This window comes from Perna viridis, chromosome 13, assembly GCF_037379345.1.
Source record: "Perna viridis isolate PV_CMFRI_1.1 ecotype Kerala chromosome 13, ASM3737934v1, whole genome shotgun sequence".
In the NCBI taxonomy this organism is placed as follows: domain Eukaryota; kingdom Metazoa; phylum Mollusca; class Bivalvia; order Mytilida; family Mytilidae; genus Perna; species Perna viridis.
The window spans coordinates 17,440,299-17,459,626 of NC_142457.1; the positions used below are offsets into that span (position 1 = coordinate 17,440,299).

Here is a 19,328-nt window from a genome sequence, read left to right on the forward strand (position 1 = left end):
TAAATGCCTTCCCGCGGTATACATTTTGACACTGTTTACAGGAACAAAAATACCTGTATGCAATGCTTGTCCAATATGTATTGCAGTTAAATTGTACATGTTTAGACTAGATGCATATTAAGGTTCTAACAGAATTAATATTTAGGACATTCCTTGTTGAATTATTTTAATTCATCTATTAATTTATGCATTGAACATAGATCTCAAACAAAAAAAAAAAACATTTTCAAACTTGTATATTACACACACAAAAAAAACAAATAAAATTGTAAACAAGATATCTTTTATTTACAAAAATTCAGACTGAAAGACTTATGTTCTGATATTCCTGATCCTAATTTTATTATGCAGGGCGAGCGGACATTGATTTCCATAAACAATTTTTCAATTCTTAAAATTTTGATAAATCATGGTAATTTATAAATGTGTTAGAGATAAATACCGAGATCAATAATCATATTATGATAAAGTTTCTTTAAAATCAGGTTATAATTTTATTACAAGTGTCTGCTTGCCCTGCACAAGATGTCTAGGGTTTAAGAACATGAGCTCCTGAAACAAAAACTTCTCCAGGCAAAGCTATAAAATTACTTCAACATTTTGCAAAATATATTAGTATTGACATGTTTTATAAACAATGGACCACGCTTATGGACAGATTATTGTACTTAAGTAGCTGTCTATGTAAGATTCATGCAAAATCTGAAAAATATGATACACCCCAAAAAAGGCTACATATTTTTATTTTTGTAATTCAGTTGTTTTATGGGTCTGCACTATGAAATGTGTAATTATTCATTCAATTCTGCCTGCTCTTAGGAGATAATCAACATTGAAAATACAGTAGATTCTATTTGAGCATCATTTACAGAGTTATCTCCCTTCATTTTGAAATCTACAGTGTATTCTGTATATTTTATATCTCCTAAGAGCACGGGCTATTTGAAAAACCAAATGTTAATTTCTGTTTACTATGACATTTAAAACAAAATATCAAAAATAAAAATATGTAGGCTTTTTACCCACGAATCACATTTTGCATGATCCTTAATTGGAGTGCTACTTAAAAGTATTTTACCTAAGTTACTGTATATACTCATTGGTGAAATTGAAAGTGAACATAGTTTGGCTAGTGATGTTCAAGATTTTTTCTTTAGTAGAACCTTAAAGCGCTGTCATTTGATATCTAATTGAGCATAAAACTGGTAAAAATTTGAGCAAAGGTCAAGACCAGAGTAAATACATAGAGCATTAAATATCAACCTCTTCACTTTGCACCAAACTCACCAAATGCACGTTATAAGGACTAGAGCACTACTTCCTATGGTATATGATATAATTATTAATGATTTCAGGAGACGGATTGATATAAGACTTTAAGTCTTGTTTCTGAATCCTGTGATTAATTTGCTAATTTCCGTTTCATTCTACTGATTTGGTTTGATGTTAAAATATGCAAATTACTTAATAAATATGTTTAAATTAAGACAGGTCCGCAGACCCACAAACAAGTTACGTTCAAGTTAACATGCGTGTGGGACCCTCGTAAAAAATAAAGTTATAAGAGGCCGATATTGTTCAATACAAGTCGGATTCCAAGCTACAATTAAGAATTTATTTATACATGTAGCATTGTATTATTAATATGAGTGAATATGATGTACATGTACAATTTCTCACACCCAATTTGTATAAGTATTTGTATCCTTCACTGAAGCTCTCAGACAGATAACTATCCCATATTGTTATCATACACATCCTTGGACACCAATGCAATGATAAGAAAAGTTCAGAATTTGGAACGAGCAATGACTTATAACAGGCTCGTTTAAATCCGAATCACATGATAATTCATTAATGTATTGAAGAGAAGATCTGAGGAAACCTGTCTATATAAAGTACTGTCATCGGTGTTTTAACATTAATTTTTAAGCCTTTACTTTGCTTACCGACATAGACCTTGTAATTTATGACATTTGATATTTACAATCATAACTGATACCAATCTCCACCACAGACCTACATGTATTACCATCGTCTGATTAACTACATGTATCTTAACATATCGGGGGGGGGGGGGTGGGGTGTGCCTAAGTCTAATGTACACTCTAAAAATGACGAAGACACTCTCATACCGCTCCTCTAGCTTGTAGGCTCTAGCTGCTATACCAGGGCATCGCTTCACGAAGCTTGCGTCAGATTTATAAATGTGCAATTAAGTCACATTGGTTTGTTAAGAATTTTAAATGTACATAATTATGTCTTAGGAGTGTTTTGTGAAAGGAAGCCCTGATGTGAATAAAAATCACAGGGCATTAGCACTTGTAAAGCTGTTTCCGGTGTAATATACTAATTTGCATATATAGACTCAGAGGTTGGGTTAAGTACTGAGAGTGGCACATTTATAAAGCTTTGAAATAGCGACTATACCCTCGGTGCATGAGATTAAACTGATACACATACACAAACATGTACCATTTCCTGTTTTATTGAAAAAATGAACTTTGACCTTACCTCCACTTCCGCCGCCGCCGCCGCCGCCGCCACCACCACCACCACCGCCGCCACCGCCGCCACCACCACCCCCGCCTCCTGAACATTTATTACATGACTTTTTGCAATTAACCAACATGTAGTTCGGGTTCTTTTGACATTCTCCACTCTGGGCCCAAGATCTACAGTTACTATGATTATCCTTGCACGCTGGAAATATAAACACTCATGTATACATTTTGACATGGTCCAAATTGATGTGTAATAGAGCAGCGTAATATACCAAATGGACGTAATATATGATTGATGAAGTACTGTAAAGAAAGATAAGAAAAACAGACAAATCCCCTAAGGGTTCACAAATGGTGTTTGGAACTGTTTCCTGGCCTGTTCCACCATATGCTCATGCTGCTCTTTTTCTTAAAGCATGCAAACGAAAATGACATATGTCAACAAAGATTCCGTCATTCGTAAAATTTTAGCGAACAATCAAATTGTAAGTAAATTTAAAAAGATGATACTGGTATTTTTTCAAATAATTCCACAATTAAGTAATATTAGAAATCAAAAGTTCTATGAATGCGTTGGGAATGTCACGTTTCTGATAACGACACGCATCATACATAATTTAAATACATCATAACTATCTTCATGTACCAAGGACGCATTTCCCGCTAAAGAAAAAAAAACTCACTTCCACTTCCATTGCCGCCGCCGCCTCCACCACCGCCTCCGCCACCACCACCACCTCCGCCCCCGCCACCGCCACCGCCACCACCGCCTCCGCCATCAGAACACAATTTCACCGGATTTCCAGGGCAATAGCACTTGCAGTCCTTGCCACGGAACCCATTTCCTGAACATGTTTTGGAACTGCAGCTTGCTGAAATACAATGTAGATCAAATATTTTTCTGTAACTGGGTAAAGGTAGTAATGTTAGTTTCAACATTTCAATATCAGTTCAATTTGACCAATCAACTTATATTGAAATGTGTCTATGTTTATAGTCAAAGAAGTTTTTTGATAAAAATATTTTTAAAAAATGGAAAACTGCATGCAAGAAAGGGCACTCCGTTTTTTGTATGAAAATAATGTCTAGCTCATGCGAAGAATTGTTTGGAACGTGCCAGAATGCTTCTCTGCATATTAGTCACCAAAGAACTTGTTAAAGGTAGTAATGTTATGAACAATTATGGATGTTGAAACCTTTATAATCTTGAATAATTTATCACATGTAAGCCTACATGATATTGTCACTGTGACATCTCATGCATATACTTTCATTTAAAAATATACTAGATATTCCACAAGTCAAAACCATGCAGTAAATATGGTAGGACAAGTTTTCCTTTTGTTCTACTAAGGGACGCAACTCTTACAAATCATAGGAAATTTGCGATGCAAAATTTGGTCGCTCCCTAAGAGGGATTCGAAACCCAGGACATCTATGGCAACACCACTTGCACTAAGTACAACGCTCTAGACCACTCGGCCAACTAGGCTAAATAAAAGTATAACTTTCGTTAACCGAGTGATTCTTCATAGTAAGTAAATCTATAGTGCTAACATTAGCGCACAATTTAGCTGAGTAGGACAACCTCAAATCTAAATAAAGTTTTCGTATTCGGATTCATACAATAAGAGGTAGACCTTTGGTAAGGGACGCAACTCTTACAAATCATTAGAACGTTTGTATTCAGCATTTTACATTAATCATCAAAGTAACTTCGACTGATTTTATTCTGTTTCAAATGAAAGCTTGATAGGCTATGGTGAAATTGAATATGATACAAAAATACATGTATCACTGATGTCAAGAGTTATCTCTCTTACCCTAGATCTACCTCCTTAAGGCAACTAATTCCAATCATGTTTAACAGTACAGGAGACATTATGTTGCTACGATAGGAGTTAAAATGGCATGGTTTCGATTCCTTGCATTTCCGTTTGCAGTACCACCATAAAATACTATGTACGGACAAGATTTATGTAGCACTCCAGCTACAAATCATGCAAAATGTGATTCATGAGTGAAAAGCCTAAATATTTTTATTTTTGACATTTTGTTGGAATTGCCATAGTAAATAGAAATTAAATTAGTTTTTTTTTTCTTTTTTTCATATAACCCGTGTTCTTAGGAGATAAAAAATATATAGAATGCACTGTAGATTTCAAAATTAAGGGGGATAACTCTGTAAATGACACTCAAATGCAATAGAATCTATTGGATTTTCAGTGTTGATTATCTCCTAAGAGCAGACAGATTTGAATGAATAATTAGTTACACATTACATGATATAGACCCATAAAACAACTTAATTACAAAATAAAAATATGTAACCTTTTATTGGGTGTATCACATCTTTCAGATTTTGCATGGTTCTTAAAAAGACAGCTACTTAAAAGCAAGTGTAATTTAATTAAAATTACACAACAAAAAGTCACATCATTTTCAAAGTTACAAATACCTGCACAATTGTACATCAGGTTTAATAATTTGACGTCTCCAAAACTGAATCCTTTGCTTTTTCCAATGACATTTAGATACTTGCTATCCTTGGGTACAATAGTATCCCGACCGTTGTAGGAGAAGGCCTGTAAAAAAATACAGAGGTGGATCCAGGAGTTTTGAAAATGGGTTTCGGAGGGGTTTCAGGTTATTTCTTTGCACATTTGTGCTAAAATTTTGCATGAGTTTAATATAAGATTCCAATAAAAGGGCGATGCGACCCCGCAAGACCCTCAGTCGTTAGATCACCCACTTAAATATGGACCGTGGATGGTTACATATTTGCACCTTTTCCGTATTTTATGCGATTTGATTTACATATATTAATTTGATATTCAAAAGTGTTCAATAAATTATTTACCGTCAAAATATCACGTGATAGTTACATGTTGTATTAGAAGTTCCAGAAAAATAACGAAAAGGTTCGATCTAAAGCTTGAATAACTCTTATTGTCGAATACAGTTTCTACACATGTATGCAAATTTCCAATATAAAAATGCATGGGGATTAAGAAAAGCATGAATAATTAATCAAAAGCTTCTGCCTGGTTTTAAGCAGAGCTGTACTTGACAAATATACAACATTTCTTACTGCACACCCTTCCTTCAAACAATAGAGTACAGTGACTATATTACCGTTCTTGAGTAGTGCATCACACTGTAATAGTCGTATGGAACGCCATAAGCGTTGATGACATTCCAAGTGTACCTCTGAAAGTTGTATCTGACATTTGGAGGTACATTGTTGAGGTTTACGCTTATATACTGGTCTCTGTCCGGCCTTGTTTGCTCATGGTGGAACCCTACCGCGTGACCCAGCTCATGCATAATGATGCTTTTCTGAAAAATATGTTGATTTTAAGTCTTGGTTTAAAAAATTCGAACTAACTGTTGCATTTTTGTATTTAAATAGCAGTCTTTGTAAGAATCATGCAAATTTTGTAATACACCCAAAAAAGCTGCACTTTTTTTATTTTTGTTATTAAATTGCTTTATAGGTCTGTGTAATGAAATGTATAATTATTCATTCCAATCTGTCTCTTCTTAAGAGATAACCAACAGTTTCTATTGTATTTTAGTGTCATTTACAGAGTTATCTCTCTCAATTTTGAATTCTACAGTGCATTCTATATATTTTTTTATCTCCGAAGAGTAAGGGTTACATGAAAAGCCACATGTTAATTTCTGTTTACTATAAGATGTTAAACAAAATATCAAAAATAAAAATATGTAGGCTTTCCAACCATGAACCACATTTTGCATGATTCTTATCTGGTGTGCTACTTAACTCATTTTTACAGAGAAGAACGTGTGTCAATAAGACAACAATCCTGTCGAGCATTACAAGAATAACCAAAGCAGCAGTATACTGGCCAATAAACGGTAAAAAATCCCTCACCCGGAGTTTGCCTTCCACTGGTCCCTAAATACCGCATACACCCACATGCCATATCCTCCGCAGATATATAACCGCTTCCTGGTTTACTATGTATCACTCCGCTAGCTTAATTCACAGCGTACATGTATGAGCACTTTTCATTACAAATCTGCGAAGCCGTTTGCTGTAAACCGTTCAAATTTGCAAAAAGGGTAGGGGTTTAATATATAGTGTGGCAGAGGTGTAAGGCTTTGGAATAGCAAATAGACCGGTTGTGCAGGAGATTGCTTCACCCAGTCCTTTAAAATGGAAAACAAACATCTAACTCAATTACAAACTATTGAAGAACTGAGTTCATTGGGCAAAAATACTCCAACTTGCAACTTCAACGATGCAGTATGTACGATTAAGAAAATCAAATACCCGGTACCTCCCCTAAACATTCAAAACTATTTTTTTCGAACAAAAACATTTTCAAAGTTAATTTAGCAAATGACTTCTTCTTATTCAAGCTTATTATCATAAGACACGACAGATAAACTGAAATCCTAAACGATTAAGTACAAATCCATATAAAATTCAGACGCTGCCTAAGAGGTAATTCATGGTGAAGAAAACTCGACGAAAAAATTATAACTTTTTTGGTCGGTACATGCTATATTTTTACGTTAAGTTAGTTCTTTCCGTGTGTTGCTGCATTTTTTGGATAGCCATACATGGTGAATCATCTCCCAATAAAATCAACAAATTCAAACCAAATCAAGAACGATAACTTCTGCTAAGGGCCGATTTTACACACAATCTATATATTTTTTATCTCGTAAAATACAACAACTAAATGACAAACTAATACTCGTTTATTTGGTGCTTAACTGTTTCTGAATTATAAATGAAAGTGAATTATGTCTGATTCATATAAAGGCTCATACTTTAATTTTGAAAAAAAAAAGCTTGCCCGATATCATGACTAATTCCTATGATTGTTAAACCCAGTGAAATACGACAATTTTCATAATTGCATTTAATAACTGCAATCCATTTCATCAGCAGGTTGTCAACCAGCTTCATTTAATATGTACTTAGTAGCAGTCTTTATAAAAATCAGACAGGAGGTGATTCATGCATGTCAAAAAACCACCGAATGTTATTTCTGGTTCAGAAACAGTTACACTAATACTGATCACATAACAAGTTTTAGTCTTTCATTTAGTTGTTGCGCTTTTGAGAAAAAAATATATACAGCATATACCAGAATTTCATGTGGACTGTTACTGAATAAGTTTAATTTTGTATTGCAAATTTTGTATTGCTAATTTTATAAACTTAAGTGCTCAGTTAACACTGCAATTCCAGATCTTCTTTTAACAATACAGAAACTGTTGACAGTCCGTAACTGATTATATGTAGTAATACCTCAGTTACAGATGTTTGTACAGAAAACTGTTTTACAATTATTTGTAAGTTTTGACAAACAGATCTTTTTTAGACAAAGATTTGGATAGCATTGTATACAACCAACTCATTTACCAGACTTGGCGACCTTTGAAAAGGGCAAACCTTTTATGAAATCCGATGCAAAATTGCCGTTGTGCCGATATTATTTTGTCTAGAGTACCGGCGTGACTATCCAGACGCATTGTATTCATTTGAAACCAATTTCTGGCAAAAACTCCCAAGACTTGTACATTCCTTAAAGAGTTACATGTACCCAAAAAAAGTTGCTTGAGTGGCTCCCAGACGTTTAAAGGCTGTACTTACGTTCACCCTAACCGGACAGCTTGGACCAGCCCCTGTCTCTATTACTGTACCATATTAATCAATATGCATGTACATGTACATATAAGTACTTACAATTCTACACCCATTGGCTAATGTAACAATTTGTGTTCCTCCCTGCATTCCAACGTAGGATGAACATCTATATTTTAGAGAATAAATAAGCACAATAATCATTCAATTAATCACGTAATTACGAATAGTATCAAAACTTAGTCTAGATCATAGTGTATGCTTATTTAGATAAAACTATAATAGCCCTCTTTTCATTTCGATCGTTAAATTTGTGCACGTGAATTGTACAACATTCTAACCTAAATGTATTAATAGCATATTTTTCCCTGAAAAAAAAATAAAATCAATAAATTTAAATCGATAAAATTAAATTTAGTGGAGGTACAAAACCATTGGGAAAACATTTTTACATGTACCTGTAAATTCAACTACAAATACGTGTATAAGAAATTGGACATTCATGTATCAATCAGAGCTCCTTGTTACACAAAAAAAAACCTCGGAAGAAACAAGGCGGAAAAATCTGTCCGGAATTATGGACCAATCCGATTCTAAAATTGTAGTTTGCTGGCTGAATTGTTTACCACCATTTATTAATTTATTTTTCTTAGCTCCTGGATTCGCGTCAAAATTCTTGAATTATAATTGTTCTTTATTTCTAGTAATTTTAGCGCCACCTGGTGAATAGAACTACTTTAAATCGCGAATGACTACAATCCCGCCAAATTTTTCAAGAAGAAATTCTCGTTTTTGCATCCAAGGTTAGTTTTCAGTGTAGAGGAAATGTCAGAGTATAGTTCCAATGGATTCATGTGCATGGCAGTTATAAAAAAAACTTTATTTTCCAGTTATATTGGAAAAAGCAAGCTGAACTGATTGTTGACAATAATCATACCCGCCACCATCTTGTATCCGAATTTTGTTCCGGTCTCTAGATGTCGCTGGGCGAAATCTTAGGCACGTGTAACTATGGTAATCATTCATGGCAGCTGTTATCTGACTTCGATGATATTGTGCTGGTGTGAGACAAAATAAGATGAGAACCGAAGAACTACAAGAATTTTTTTTTATAAACAAAGACTTGGTTTCCTCAATAAATAAAAAAAAGTTCTCTAATCGTAGGACCAAACTTAATGCCAATACTGTAATATTGATAGGAAGATTTTACATGTTCCTAAAATTGAAACGTCTGTCTGTTGGTGTACAGGGGCTTGTCCCCACTATCAATAATGCAGTCCAACTAGTATCGTGTTTATATACTAGTCGAGTTGTATATTTGATAGTGGAAGCTAGTCCCTGTAGTTGGCAGATGACGAAAAAAAATCACAGGCCCTTCTTTTTGAACCAGGATTTGCTTTAGTCCTGAAATAACATAAAAATCCTTTTGTTTCCATGTTTGAACTACTCACTGTCTCTCTGAAATGTTCGCCTGTTATTTATTGATTTTTTTGTTATAACAAGATTTTCTTCTACTTCCTTCTAAATAATTAAATAAGCATTTTCTAATAGGCAATAAATGTAAAAGAACGCACAGAATTGTTCAAATATAGCAACAAAATGATTTCAGGAGGGAGACCTAGGGTAAGGGACATAACTCATGAAATCAGTGATACTGTATGCTTGTATCATGTTCAATTTCACCACAGCCTATCAAGGTTTTATTTGAAACTGAATAAAATCAATCCTAGTTACTTTGATGCTTGCAACCATGAGTTTGATGTAAAATGCAGAATATAAACGTTCCAATAAATTGGACTAGGTCTACCTCCTTAATAATACTTTGTTTTTCATACAGTTGTTGCAGTATTGCAGTAAAAATTAGACCTATCAATTGTTCCATTCAGTCATGTAGGATCGAACTTTTTTTCAGATGACTTTTTCAGAATCCCTGGGTTTTTTCTTTGAATAATGCTTTCAAAATCTTGAAAATAAGATGAAAGTTGATTGGCTGATCAGAAAGATTATCAGAACAGAAAGTAGTATGGCGTATTGTTAGATCCTACGTACAGTGACTGAATGGTACAATTGGTAGTTCTAAGTTTTATTAGATTGAAACTCATACAGATTGTATATGAATATGGCACATGACAAGAGTTAAGTAGTAGTCCTTGTAATAATCTTGCAAATTCTGTAAAATGTGATTCACCCAATAAAGCTTGCACATTTATTTTTGCTTTGAAATTGTTTTATAGGTCTATAGAATGATTGTATAATTCATTCAAATCTATCTGCTCTTAGGAGACAATCAACATTGAAAATCCAGCAGTTTCTATTGTATTTTAGTGCCATTTACAAAGTTATCTCCCTTAATGTTGAATTCTACAGTAAATTATATTATACATGAAATTGTTTCCTCCAAAGAACAATGGTTATATAAAAAACCACAGTCATGGTAATTTTTGTTTACTAAAATATTTTTAAAAAAATATCAAAAATAAAAATATATATGCTTTCCAAATATGAATCGCATTTTGCATGCTTCTTAGCCGGAGTGCATCTTAAAATCTCGTGGTTTGGTTCTTTTAGGTATATGGAGGTGCATGAAGGTATCATTGATGATTAAAGTTACAAATGTACGTAACAATATGGCGTAAGTGGATTGGAAAAAAAAAACATTTACTCGGGGAACTTTTTCCGTTCTTTTCATCAACAGTTAAAATAGTAAGATTAACGTGCATTTCAATAGCCAGATCCACATCAGAATAAAAAGGCCAACCTATTGTAAAAAAAATATTACATTTCAGTGCAGGTTTTTGTAAGAATCAGGCAAAGAGTGAAAAATCAGAAGCATGCATGTAAAAAAAAAACACCGATCTGAGAATATAATATCACGCAAGGATGCTTTTCTATACAACATGTATTTAGGAAGACCATTATTTGATCGCTGCATCACTGGATTTGCTAAAAAAATTTTCAATACAATGTTAGAAAGATGAGGTTTTTGACAGAGTTATCTGCCCTTGATATGCAAATTTTCAGTGCATTTCAATGAAATTACAACTCGGTCCACCAAAATGATAGGGAAAATCTTTCTTTTCCCTTCATTCTGATGATGCAAACAGTCAAATTAATCTTTCAATTTTTTTTCTCACCATGTTTCACCCACTGCCTGATTCTTACAGCGATTGATACTTAAAAAGTCATAACCAAGTGAGTTACATGTACATGTATAAATAAATAATTTATTTCATTACTTACAGAAATATCCTGAAATCTGATAGGGAATAGTTTTTGAGGTCCATCTTTTTCCGGTATTTCTGAGAGCATTCCTTTTCATAATTCCGGAAGCATTCCTGGTCGAAATATTATACACATGTAACTATTGAAATTTAACGTACATATCACTACTATTTACATGTATGTAATTAAACTAAGTCTGTATGATTTTATATTTTACTCGTCATACATTGAACCCGAATAAGCTTTCATCAAATACAGTGATATCAATTTAATAATAAAAATTATATGGTTTCGAAATGTTTTTAAATGGGTTACCTATATTAAAGAAATATTGTTTTCTAATTATTTTATGTATTTAAAAAAAATATAATTTTATGATACGAGACAGTGAAAATTATTTTACAATTATAACAATCGTAATGAACGTAGGCCACTGTTGGACCAATGATGTTACACTGAAAATAGAACTTTAGCATTACCGTTTCTGTTTTTGCTTTTGTTTTTGTTATTGTCTTTTGTGTGTTTGTTTGTTTTGTTTAATGCTGCTTTTTACGTTGTAACATTAATCAAAGGTGGGCACAAACAAAATCAGGTGCAGAATATCGTTTATCAGATAAATACATACAGTTCTTGTTCCTCTCTATATCCTTCGAGGCTATAGACAATATCATACTCTACTTTAACGCTTAGATTTCCGTTGTCGTAAAAGAAGCTAAATTCTTCGCCTAAAATCGATCAACAAATAAATGTTTATAAAATTTCGAAACATTAATAGATTCAATTACTTCCTATGATATTAAATGTCTTCAAAATGCATGTACTAAATGGATGATAAAACCGTGTGCCTGGGCGTTCATAACCACCAAAGATTGCAGCAAGTCCGTTTCGAAAATGTGAATTTACAATTACATTGAAGCCTGTATTTGGTCTGCATGTACATGTAGTGTTTGAGAGCCCTGAGCATGCACATGTAAGTACATCAATGTTATACTTCATAGATTATAATTCAACTATAGGATAGTCAAGGGACAACTTCAAGAGGAAAACTTTCTTCTGTTCTACTCAAGCCATATCTCACGGAAGAGTATTATGCGCATGCTTATAGATTCCATTATTCAGAGTTGTATTTTTTTTAAATTCAAACGACATTAGGAAAACTCATACATAACTATCTTTGACCATTGAATCAACAACAACTATATATACTACAAGTCCATTCATTTAGAAATTTATGGGTGTTATAACAAGTCTAGACTTCACACTTCCCCTGATTATTTTCTTTTTATGCGTCACTTATACATGTTCATATTAGTCAGAATCGTATTCTTGGGGTCAACTTCAGCACCTTTGCCTCGATGGAATTCTTGGTTCAGGTTAAACCCCCTTGTACATGTAAGTACATGGATGGAAGATCATTGTAACTGTAGTATTGGACAAACACGTGGCGTGTTGAGAGAACAATATACTGAACATTGCCACATTATTCATTGCTCATTAAATTACCCTGAACAAGCCACAGGGTGTAATGACGTTAAAGTGTTGATAATTTTAATTTCAAGTAGCGAGAAATTTAGCACTTAAAATAACTAATTGACTATTTAAAGCAATTAAAACATACTTCCTACATTGATAGATACGGTACTTATGTAATTTCATTTTAGAAACACACCATAGATCACAAATTCAACCGAGGCTTTATTGGGAACATTATTTTCTTTTAACACGTAGTAAAATGTCACTTTATGTAACACTGGCATGTTATTACATGTATTATCTCAACACTGGCATGTTATTACATGTATTATCTCTCTGCGAATCATTAAAAGACAATGCCCAAAGCCTATATCGAACTTGTTTCATTTCAGGATAATGTTCATAATTCTTAAATTGTGTAGGCATTTAAAATGTCGCAATAATTACATGTATAAACAGGTGACTGGTGTACATTCAGAAAAATATGAATGATCATTTTCCTTTTATTAAAAAACCCTGGATTTGTTATAGACACTTATGTTGGATTTGTTTCAAGAGCAATTTTATATAATTTTTTTAAATTTCAAAATAAAAACCACCCCTATTTGTATCAAATACTTCTCGAGTGCCCATATAGAGATTTTGTCAATTAATTGATGGTCGCATGAGTTAAAAAATACACTATTATTTCAAGCCTGGGGTGAATAAAATGTGTTTACTAGTACTTTGCAAGTACACATTAATTCACCTTCACATAAAATATATAAAAAGAAAATACATGTATTTATCCGAAACTAATCTCATCGGGTTGTACATGTATATATATATGTATTCGCGTAAGTTCCTACATGTAGTTCGATAACTCTTGCAAAATGCTAATTTCATGTATAAATTCATGTATAAATTTTAACTCAGAAACGCAACCCAAAAATGAAAATCTTAGATTGTTTATGTGATCTATACCGGTCTCTTAACAAGAAATAATTTAAAAACTGAATTTGGTGGGTTTTCGACATGCATGAATCACCTTCTGTCAGAATATATATAAAAACTGCTTCTTAATCATATTTCCGCGAGGTAGCTTCATGGACAGGGTAGAACAAAGGAATTTTCCTCGCGGAAGTGTATATTGAGCATGCTCCACATATATCCTACAGTGAGCACAAAAGGCCCAAAGTCTATTGCAAATGTAAAACTTCAGACAGTCAAGTTCAAACTTCATTTATCGAGTTTCAGGAATTACGCTATTAATTCATTGGTGTTTTTTATAATATAATAATATTCGCAATAATATTCACTACATGGGGGACATGGGTATAATTACATGTATACATGTATCAAAATAATAATTTTTGATCTGCATGATTAGTCCCATGTACATGAATTATAAAAAAAACGGCCACATACATTGTATTTATTACAACAAATGCACTTACTAGAGTTAGCGGCCGCAGCAATGGCTTCGTCCATACTAAGTTCCTCTTGTCCATTGTATAAACCCTGTAACGAGAATGATATATACGTAGAATAATGTACTATGAATTCCTCTATATGCATACTTGCCTGTATGTGAAGAAGTTACAATTAAAGCACGTAGCTCGACCTATAGCGCAATTCCATTCAAGTGTGTTTTGGGAGTTAGTCCGTGGTCTTATCAATGATAAACCCTGTAACGAGGCCGATATATCAGCAGCAATATTTACATGTACCACATTTAGGCGAATCCCCGTACTTGTCCATGGTTTCGCCAAGGATAAACATGTCATTGCCCGTGGAATGTGCCAAGAGCATGAAGTAAACGAGCAATGTGACCAGTTCAAATTCATTTGTTTAGCAATAAGGTCTTCATTTGGAAAAAGGGACCGACTCTTTTGATAACATATATACATGTACATGAATTTTATTAAATATGTACTCCCCGAAAAAAAATCATATTTGCCGGTAAAATGATATACTAATATTTATAAGGCCACTCCAAATATGTTTTTGTTAGTGAGATTACAAAAAGATTGGACGTCTGCAAGGTTAGTTTTGTTCTCAAACAAAATACACAATTTAATACAAATGAATGCTATTCATTTTGATAAGGAGCGGCAAAAAATGTGTAAAAATGGAACCGCTTATTTTTGTCAAAAAGTAATCTGTTCTAAATTGTGAAGGGAACAAATTATTAGATTTCACTTTCTTATAAGTTTCTTGTTTGTTTGTTTTGTTTTGTTTTTGTTTTTGTTTTTGTTTTTGTTTTTGTTTTTGTTTTTGTTTTTGCATTTGATGTTTTCGTTTTCAACAAATTGATTAAAATAAAACAAAAGTTGCAATTTAGGACGCATTACATTCACAAAAGCACACGTCCTCGTCACAAAGTTCCAAATATTTGTGGCTTTCTCGTTTACGACTTCCAGTAAATAGATGGTTTATGAGTCAAGAGTGAGCAAAAGTGTGACCAGTTAGTTATCATACAAGTGATACTATCTTGTCATATTGTCCGAAACATACATTGTAGTTATTTATTTATTTATATAGTCTTCAGGAAACAAATTGTCTTTTGAAATGACCTAAGTCCGGACCAATGACGGAACTGGGAAATGACCAATTGAATGTTCATCCGATATGGGCTGATTACACCAAGGATTTTTCGTCAACTACAAAAATCTTTGATTACACGAACATTCTACGTAAATAAAGACTAGTTTCAGTTTAACGTAACATAAAAGACAATTCAGCAATTAAAAAAAATACCAAACAATTCAAAAAATAAACAATGACATATAGGCTAAGAACCACTAATTCCACTTCCCATAGGCTTCTATGCTAATTTCACAATATTCAATGGCTTCTCTGGACTTTACCTTAACTTTAACCTGCAGAGGACTATATATCAGCATGATTCTACATATGTCAGCTCACAATCCTCAGAATGGCATGTGGGGTTAGCAGACTTGCAGTGCAGTACTGGTCACCGGAAGTGAAGGGTCTATAAATAGCATGGGAAATCCCAGTGTTTTCACAAGATAGCGGTATATTTAAAAATCATTATGGAGATTAGGCTTCACATCACAAGAAGCAAAATGCACCTATAAAATGTACAGAAATGTTTTTCCTTTCAGAAACTGTTTAAATTTTTTAAATAAGATGAGAACTTTTTTCACAGCACTATGAGGAACAGGGGTAATTTCTGCGTAGGACTATTTTTGCGTACGTTCCAAATGCTCATTGGTTGAATTGGTGGTCTGTAACCTATATAAAATAATTAACACAAGAAGACCAACACGTCTGGGCATGCGTCAATGTCATGTGATATATATTTGTCAGCACATATTATATGTAAGTATCTTCATATATGTGTAGAATAGAATGAAAAAGGTTATACTCCAATCAAATGCCCTTAACACAGCATATAGGACATTTACATACAATTACAATTTAATTGATCAGACAGTTAAAAATTAAACGACAGAGAAAAGTATACAATACATGTACATATTGGCATAATACTGGGTAAACTGCCTTACAATATAAAAGTATACAATAAAAAGGCTGAAATTCTTAATTTTCATCATCTATTGGTAATTTTCTTTGATAGTCTCCTCGTCTCCGAAATATTTGACAAAAATTTGAGAAGTTCAATGTTTTCTTGTACAAAATCACTGACTTTTTTCATTATTAATCTTTAAAATTTTAATGTGTCGAGGATATTTCTGAATATATAATTTCTATTTTTTTACAAAGAGTACATTCTGTAACAAAATGAACTTCAATTATCATATAAAAATATACATTGTAAGTTATAAATTTCAATGTGTAATGTCCTAATGATACTATCTCCAGCTGAAAATAATGGCTAAATTCAACCAATCTCCGAAACAGAGGTCCTTGACGAAGGAACTACCAACCTCTGTTTCGGAGATTGAAAATCAACATGCTAAAAATATAGGAAAATGATTATCAAACTTCTTTATAATGTGTATGCACTTCTTCAATACACAGGCAAAATTATTTCACATGATTTTCACACGAATTTCACATGATTTGCGCCTGAATTGAGCAAATAAACTAAATGACAGAGTTCACGTGAAATTCGGGTGAATGGAGCCTTCACGTGAAATTCACACGAAATGTTCACATGAAATTCGTGTTTAGTGAATTTCACATGAAAATCGTGTTAATTTCATGTGAATTTCACATGACTTTCATGTAAAGCTCGGTTAACATGAGTTTCACGTGAAAAATATTTGTCTGTGTATGTTTAAAATCTCCGGGCAAAATGTGAATAATATTGATTGAATACTTTTTGAATTACAGATTACACAAAGTGAGTACTGTATCCATTAATTTGACGGACGAAGGAAAGTACGGACGGAGTGGAGCGACTACTAGACCTGCTGTCAACGTCAGTTGCTTCACTTTACATACAAAAGTTATGTACATAATGTTGTTCAGACCAAAAAAATAAATGTGTTTCATATTCCTATGGCAAGAAACGCCAAAGTATAGCTTTCTTGAGATTGTTTATTTGTGTAGAGAGTTACACGTAGTATACAGTATAATTATTTCTACTACTTGCAGAAGGTGTTAAAAAAAACAAGAATTTCTGCTTAATTATGATAATTTGTCATCTCTATTCTCCAAAGGCTAATAACAATGTTGTGAAAAATCACGATTATATTTATTTTCTTTTTCAATAGTGAGAGTATACTACGGCTCTCCATACTCAAAATATCTCGACTGAAGTTATCGCTGTCCGTCTACAATATCGGACAAAACGAAGATTTATTGAGGTAAGGCATTTCACTCAGAATGTTTACTAACAAGTAATGATCACGACTTCGCAAGTCATTTTTTTTTAAATTCTGAATCTTTCAAAAAATAGTCTGAAAAGTGAAAATAATCTATGCAGTCGACAGTAGATATGAGGCAGTATACACAAATAAAACCCTTGGTAAAATAAAGATATAGTCGTTAAAACCTTAATTGCCAATGTTTGAAAATGCCAAAGGAAACATTTATTTCTAGATTCAAAATAACCGTTATAGAACGCAAGGAAAATAATATGAAACAACACTAAATTGATGTTAGTCCAAAATTTGCAACGCTTTTCCTTGACTTAAAATCAAATTAATAATTTGCGAAATAGTAATCTGTTTCTATTATAAATATTTTCCTTAATATGCAAAAGTTCTTATTCTTACCAACAAACAAAGCAAAAAACATATGCTCCAAAGGGAGTTAGTTGATATAACCATCTCCAACCTCTCTCTCGTCTGATTTCATAAATATTGGCCAAACAACAACTTTATATATTGAATGACCAGACTACTACATGCGTCAATAACGGGGTTAAGGGCCGAGTAATGAGTATGAAGACTAGGGCGTGACAAAGCCATCTGTCAATCATTAAATTTTAATAAATGAGCTAATAAGTTATATTCGTTTAACTTAATTATCAGGGGTCAGGCACTATTTGAGCTTACATGAATTATTTCACATGTATGTCTAGTGTATGAAGACCAATTTTGAAAACTGTCTAGTATTCACGTAGAAGCACTAATATTTGACTATTTAACAGCCAATCAGTTGATATAATGACATACATGTATCTTTGCTGAAGGTGTTGAGTATGTCAGAGGCAGGTGCCTGTTAAAGGACTTTTAGACTGTGGTAAAGCTGATATTTTTGTATTAGAAATAAGCATTCCTTTTACATTTTTACATCAACTAGTGTTTTTCTCCATAACTTAACATAACTTCAAGATGTTAGTTTTATGGACAGATCTCGCGTGAGATTTTTGTTAAATAACACGAAACTAGTAAAGACTGTCCTTACTGGGTTTTACAGGATACACATGTACATGTAACTTCCTGCCAGACTGAAATCGGGCTTTCAGTGCCTCTAAGATCGAAGGTTAAATTCGTGTTGATTACCGTTATGACATAAATTAAATGGCAGTCTTAGAAATTCGTGTTGATTATTAAATCATAAAAAAGTTTTAATATATGATACATACCAAAAGAAGGCTACACGTTTTTTGTTTTTGTAATTCAGCTGTTTTGTGGGTCTGCATGATAAAATGTATTGCCATTCGTTCTTAGGAGCCGAATATTCAATAGTTTCTATTGTATTTCAGTGTCGTTTACCTAGTTACCTCCCTTATTATTAATTACATAGTGCATTCCATATAATGTATATCTCCTAAGAACAGGGGTTATATGAAAAGTAACAGTTGTTAATTTCGGTTTGCAATAAAAACAAAAAAACAAACAAATAAACAAAACAAAAACAAAAACAAAAATAAAAAAAGCAAAATATCCAAAGGATAATATTCAATGTACCTGAAGCCTTGTCTATATTTTAAGCATATTGACCCTCTGTTACTCTTTATATATTGACGCTATACTGCTAAATATAGATCTAGATATTACTCATTCCTATTTCAACTTTTAATTTCAACTTTAATGTTCAAGTGCGACTGTTTAAAGAAGAACGTCGAAATATATTAGTTCCAT

At 33.0% G+C, this 19,328-nt stretch overlaps 1 protein-coding gene across 1 annotated transcript in view; it reads right to left on the reverse strand.

Annotated features, from left to right (window-relative positions):
- LOC148599784 (zinc metalloproteinase nas-13-like) overlaps window positions 1-18,146 on the reverse strand; it is a 33,488-nt gene extending 15,342 nt beyond the window's left edge. The window contains exons 1-10 of the mRNA XM_088558680.1: window positions 18,015-18,146; window positions 14,262-14,325; window positions 11,978-12,077; window positions 11,371-11,465; window positions 9,068-9,188; window positions 8,233-8,299; window positions 5,640-5,843; window positions 4,963-5,089; window positions 3,188-3,376; window positions 2,515-2,703 (exon numbers count right to left, since the gene is read on the reverse strand). Of these exons, the coding sequence (XP_088414806.1) occupies window positions 2,515-2,703; window positions 3,188-3,376; window positions 4,963-5,089; window positions 5,640-5,843; window positions 8,233-8,299; window positions 9,068-9,188; window positions 11,371-11,465; window positions 11,978-12,077; window positions 14,262-14,325; window positions 18,015-18,068 (1,210 nt within the window). The 5' untranslated portion in view covers window positions 18,069-18,146. The remainder of the gene's footprint in view (window positions 1-2,514; window positions 2,704-3,187; window positions 3,377-4,962; window positions 5,090-5,639; window positions 5,844-8,232; window positions 8,300-9,067; window positions 9,189-11,370; window positions 11,466-11,977; window positions 12,078-14,261; window positions 14,326-18,014) is intronic.
- Window positions 18,147-19,328: the final 1,182 nt, after the last annotated feature.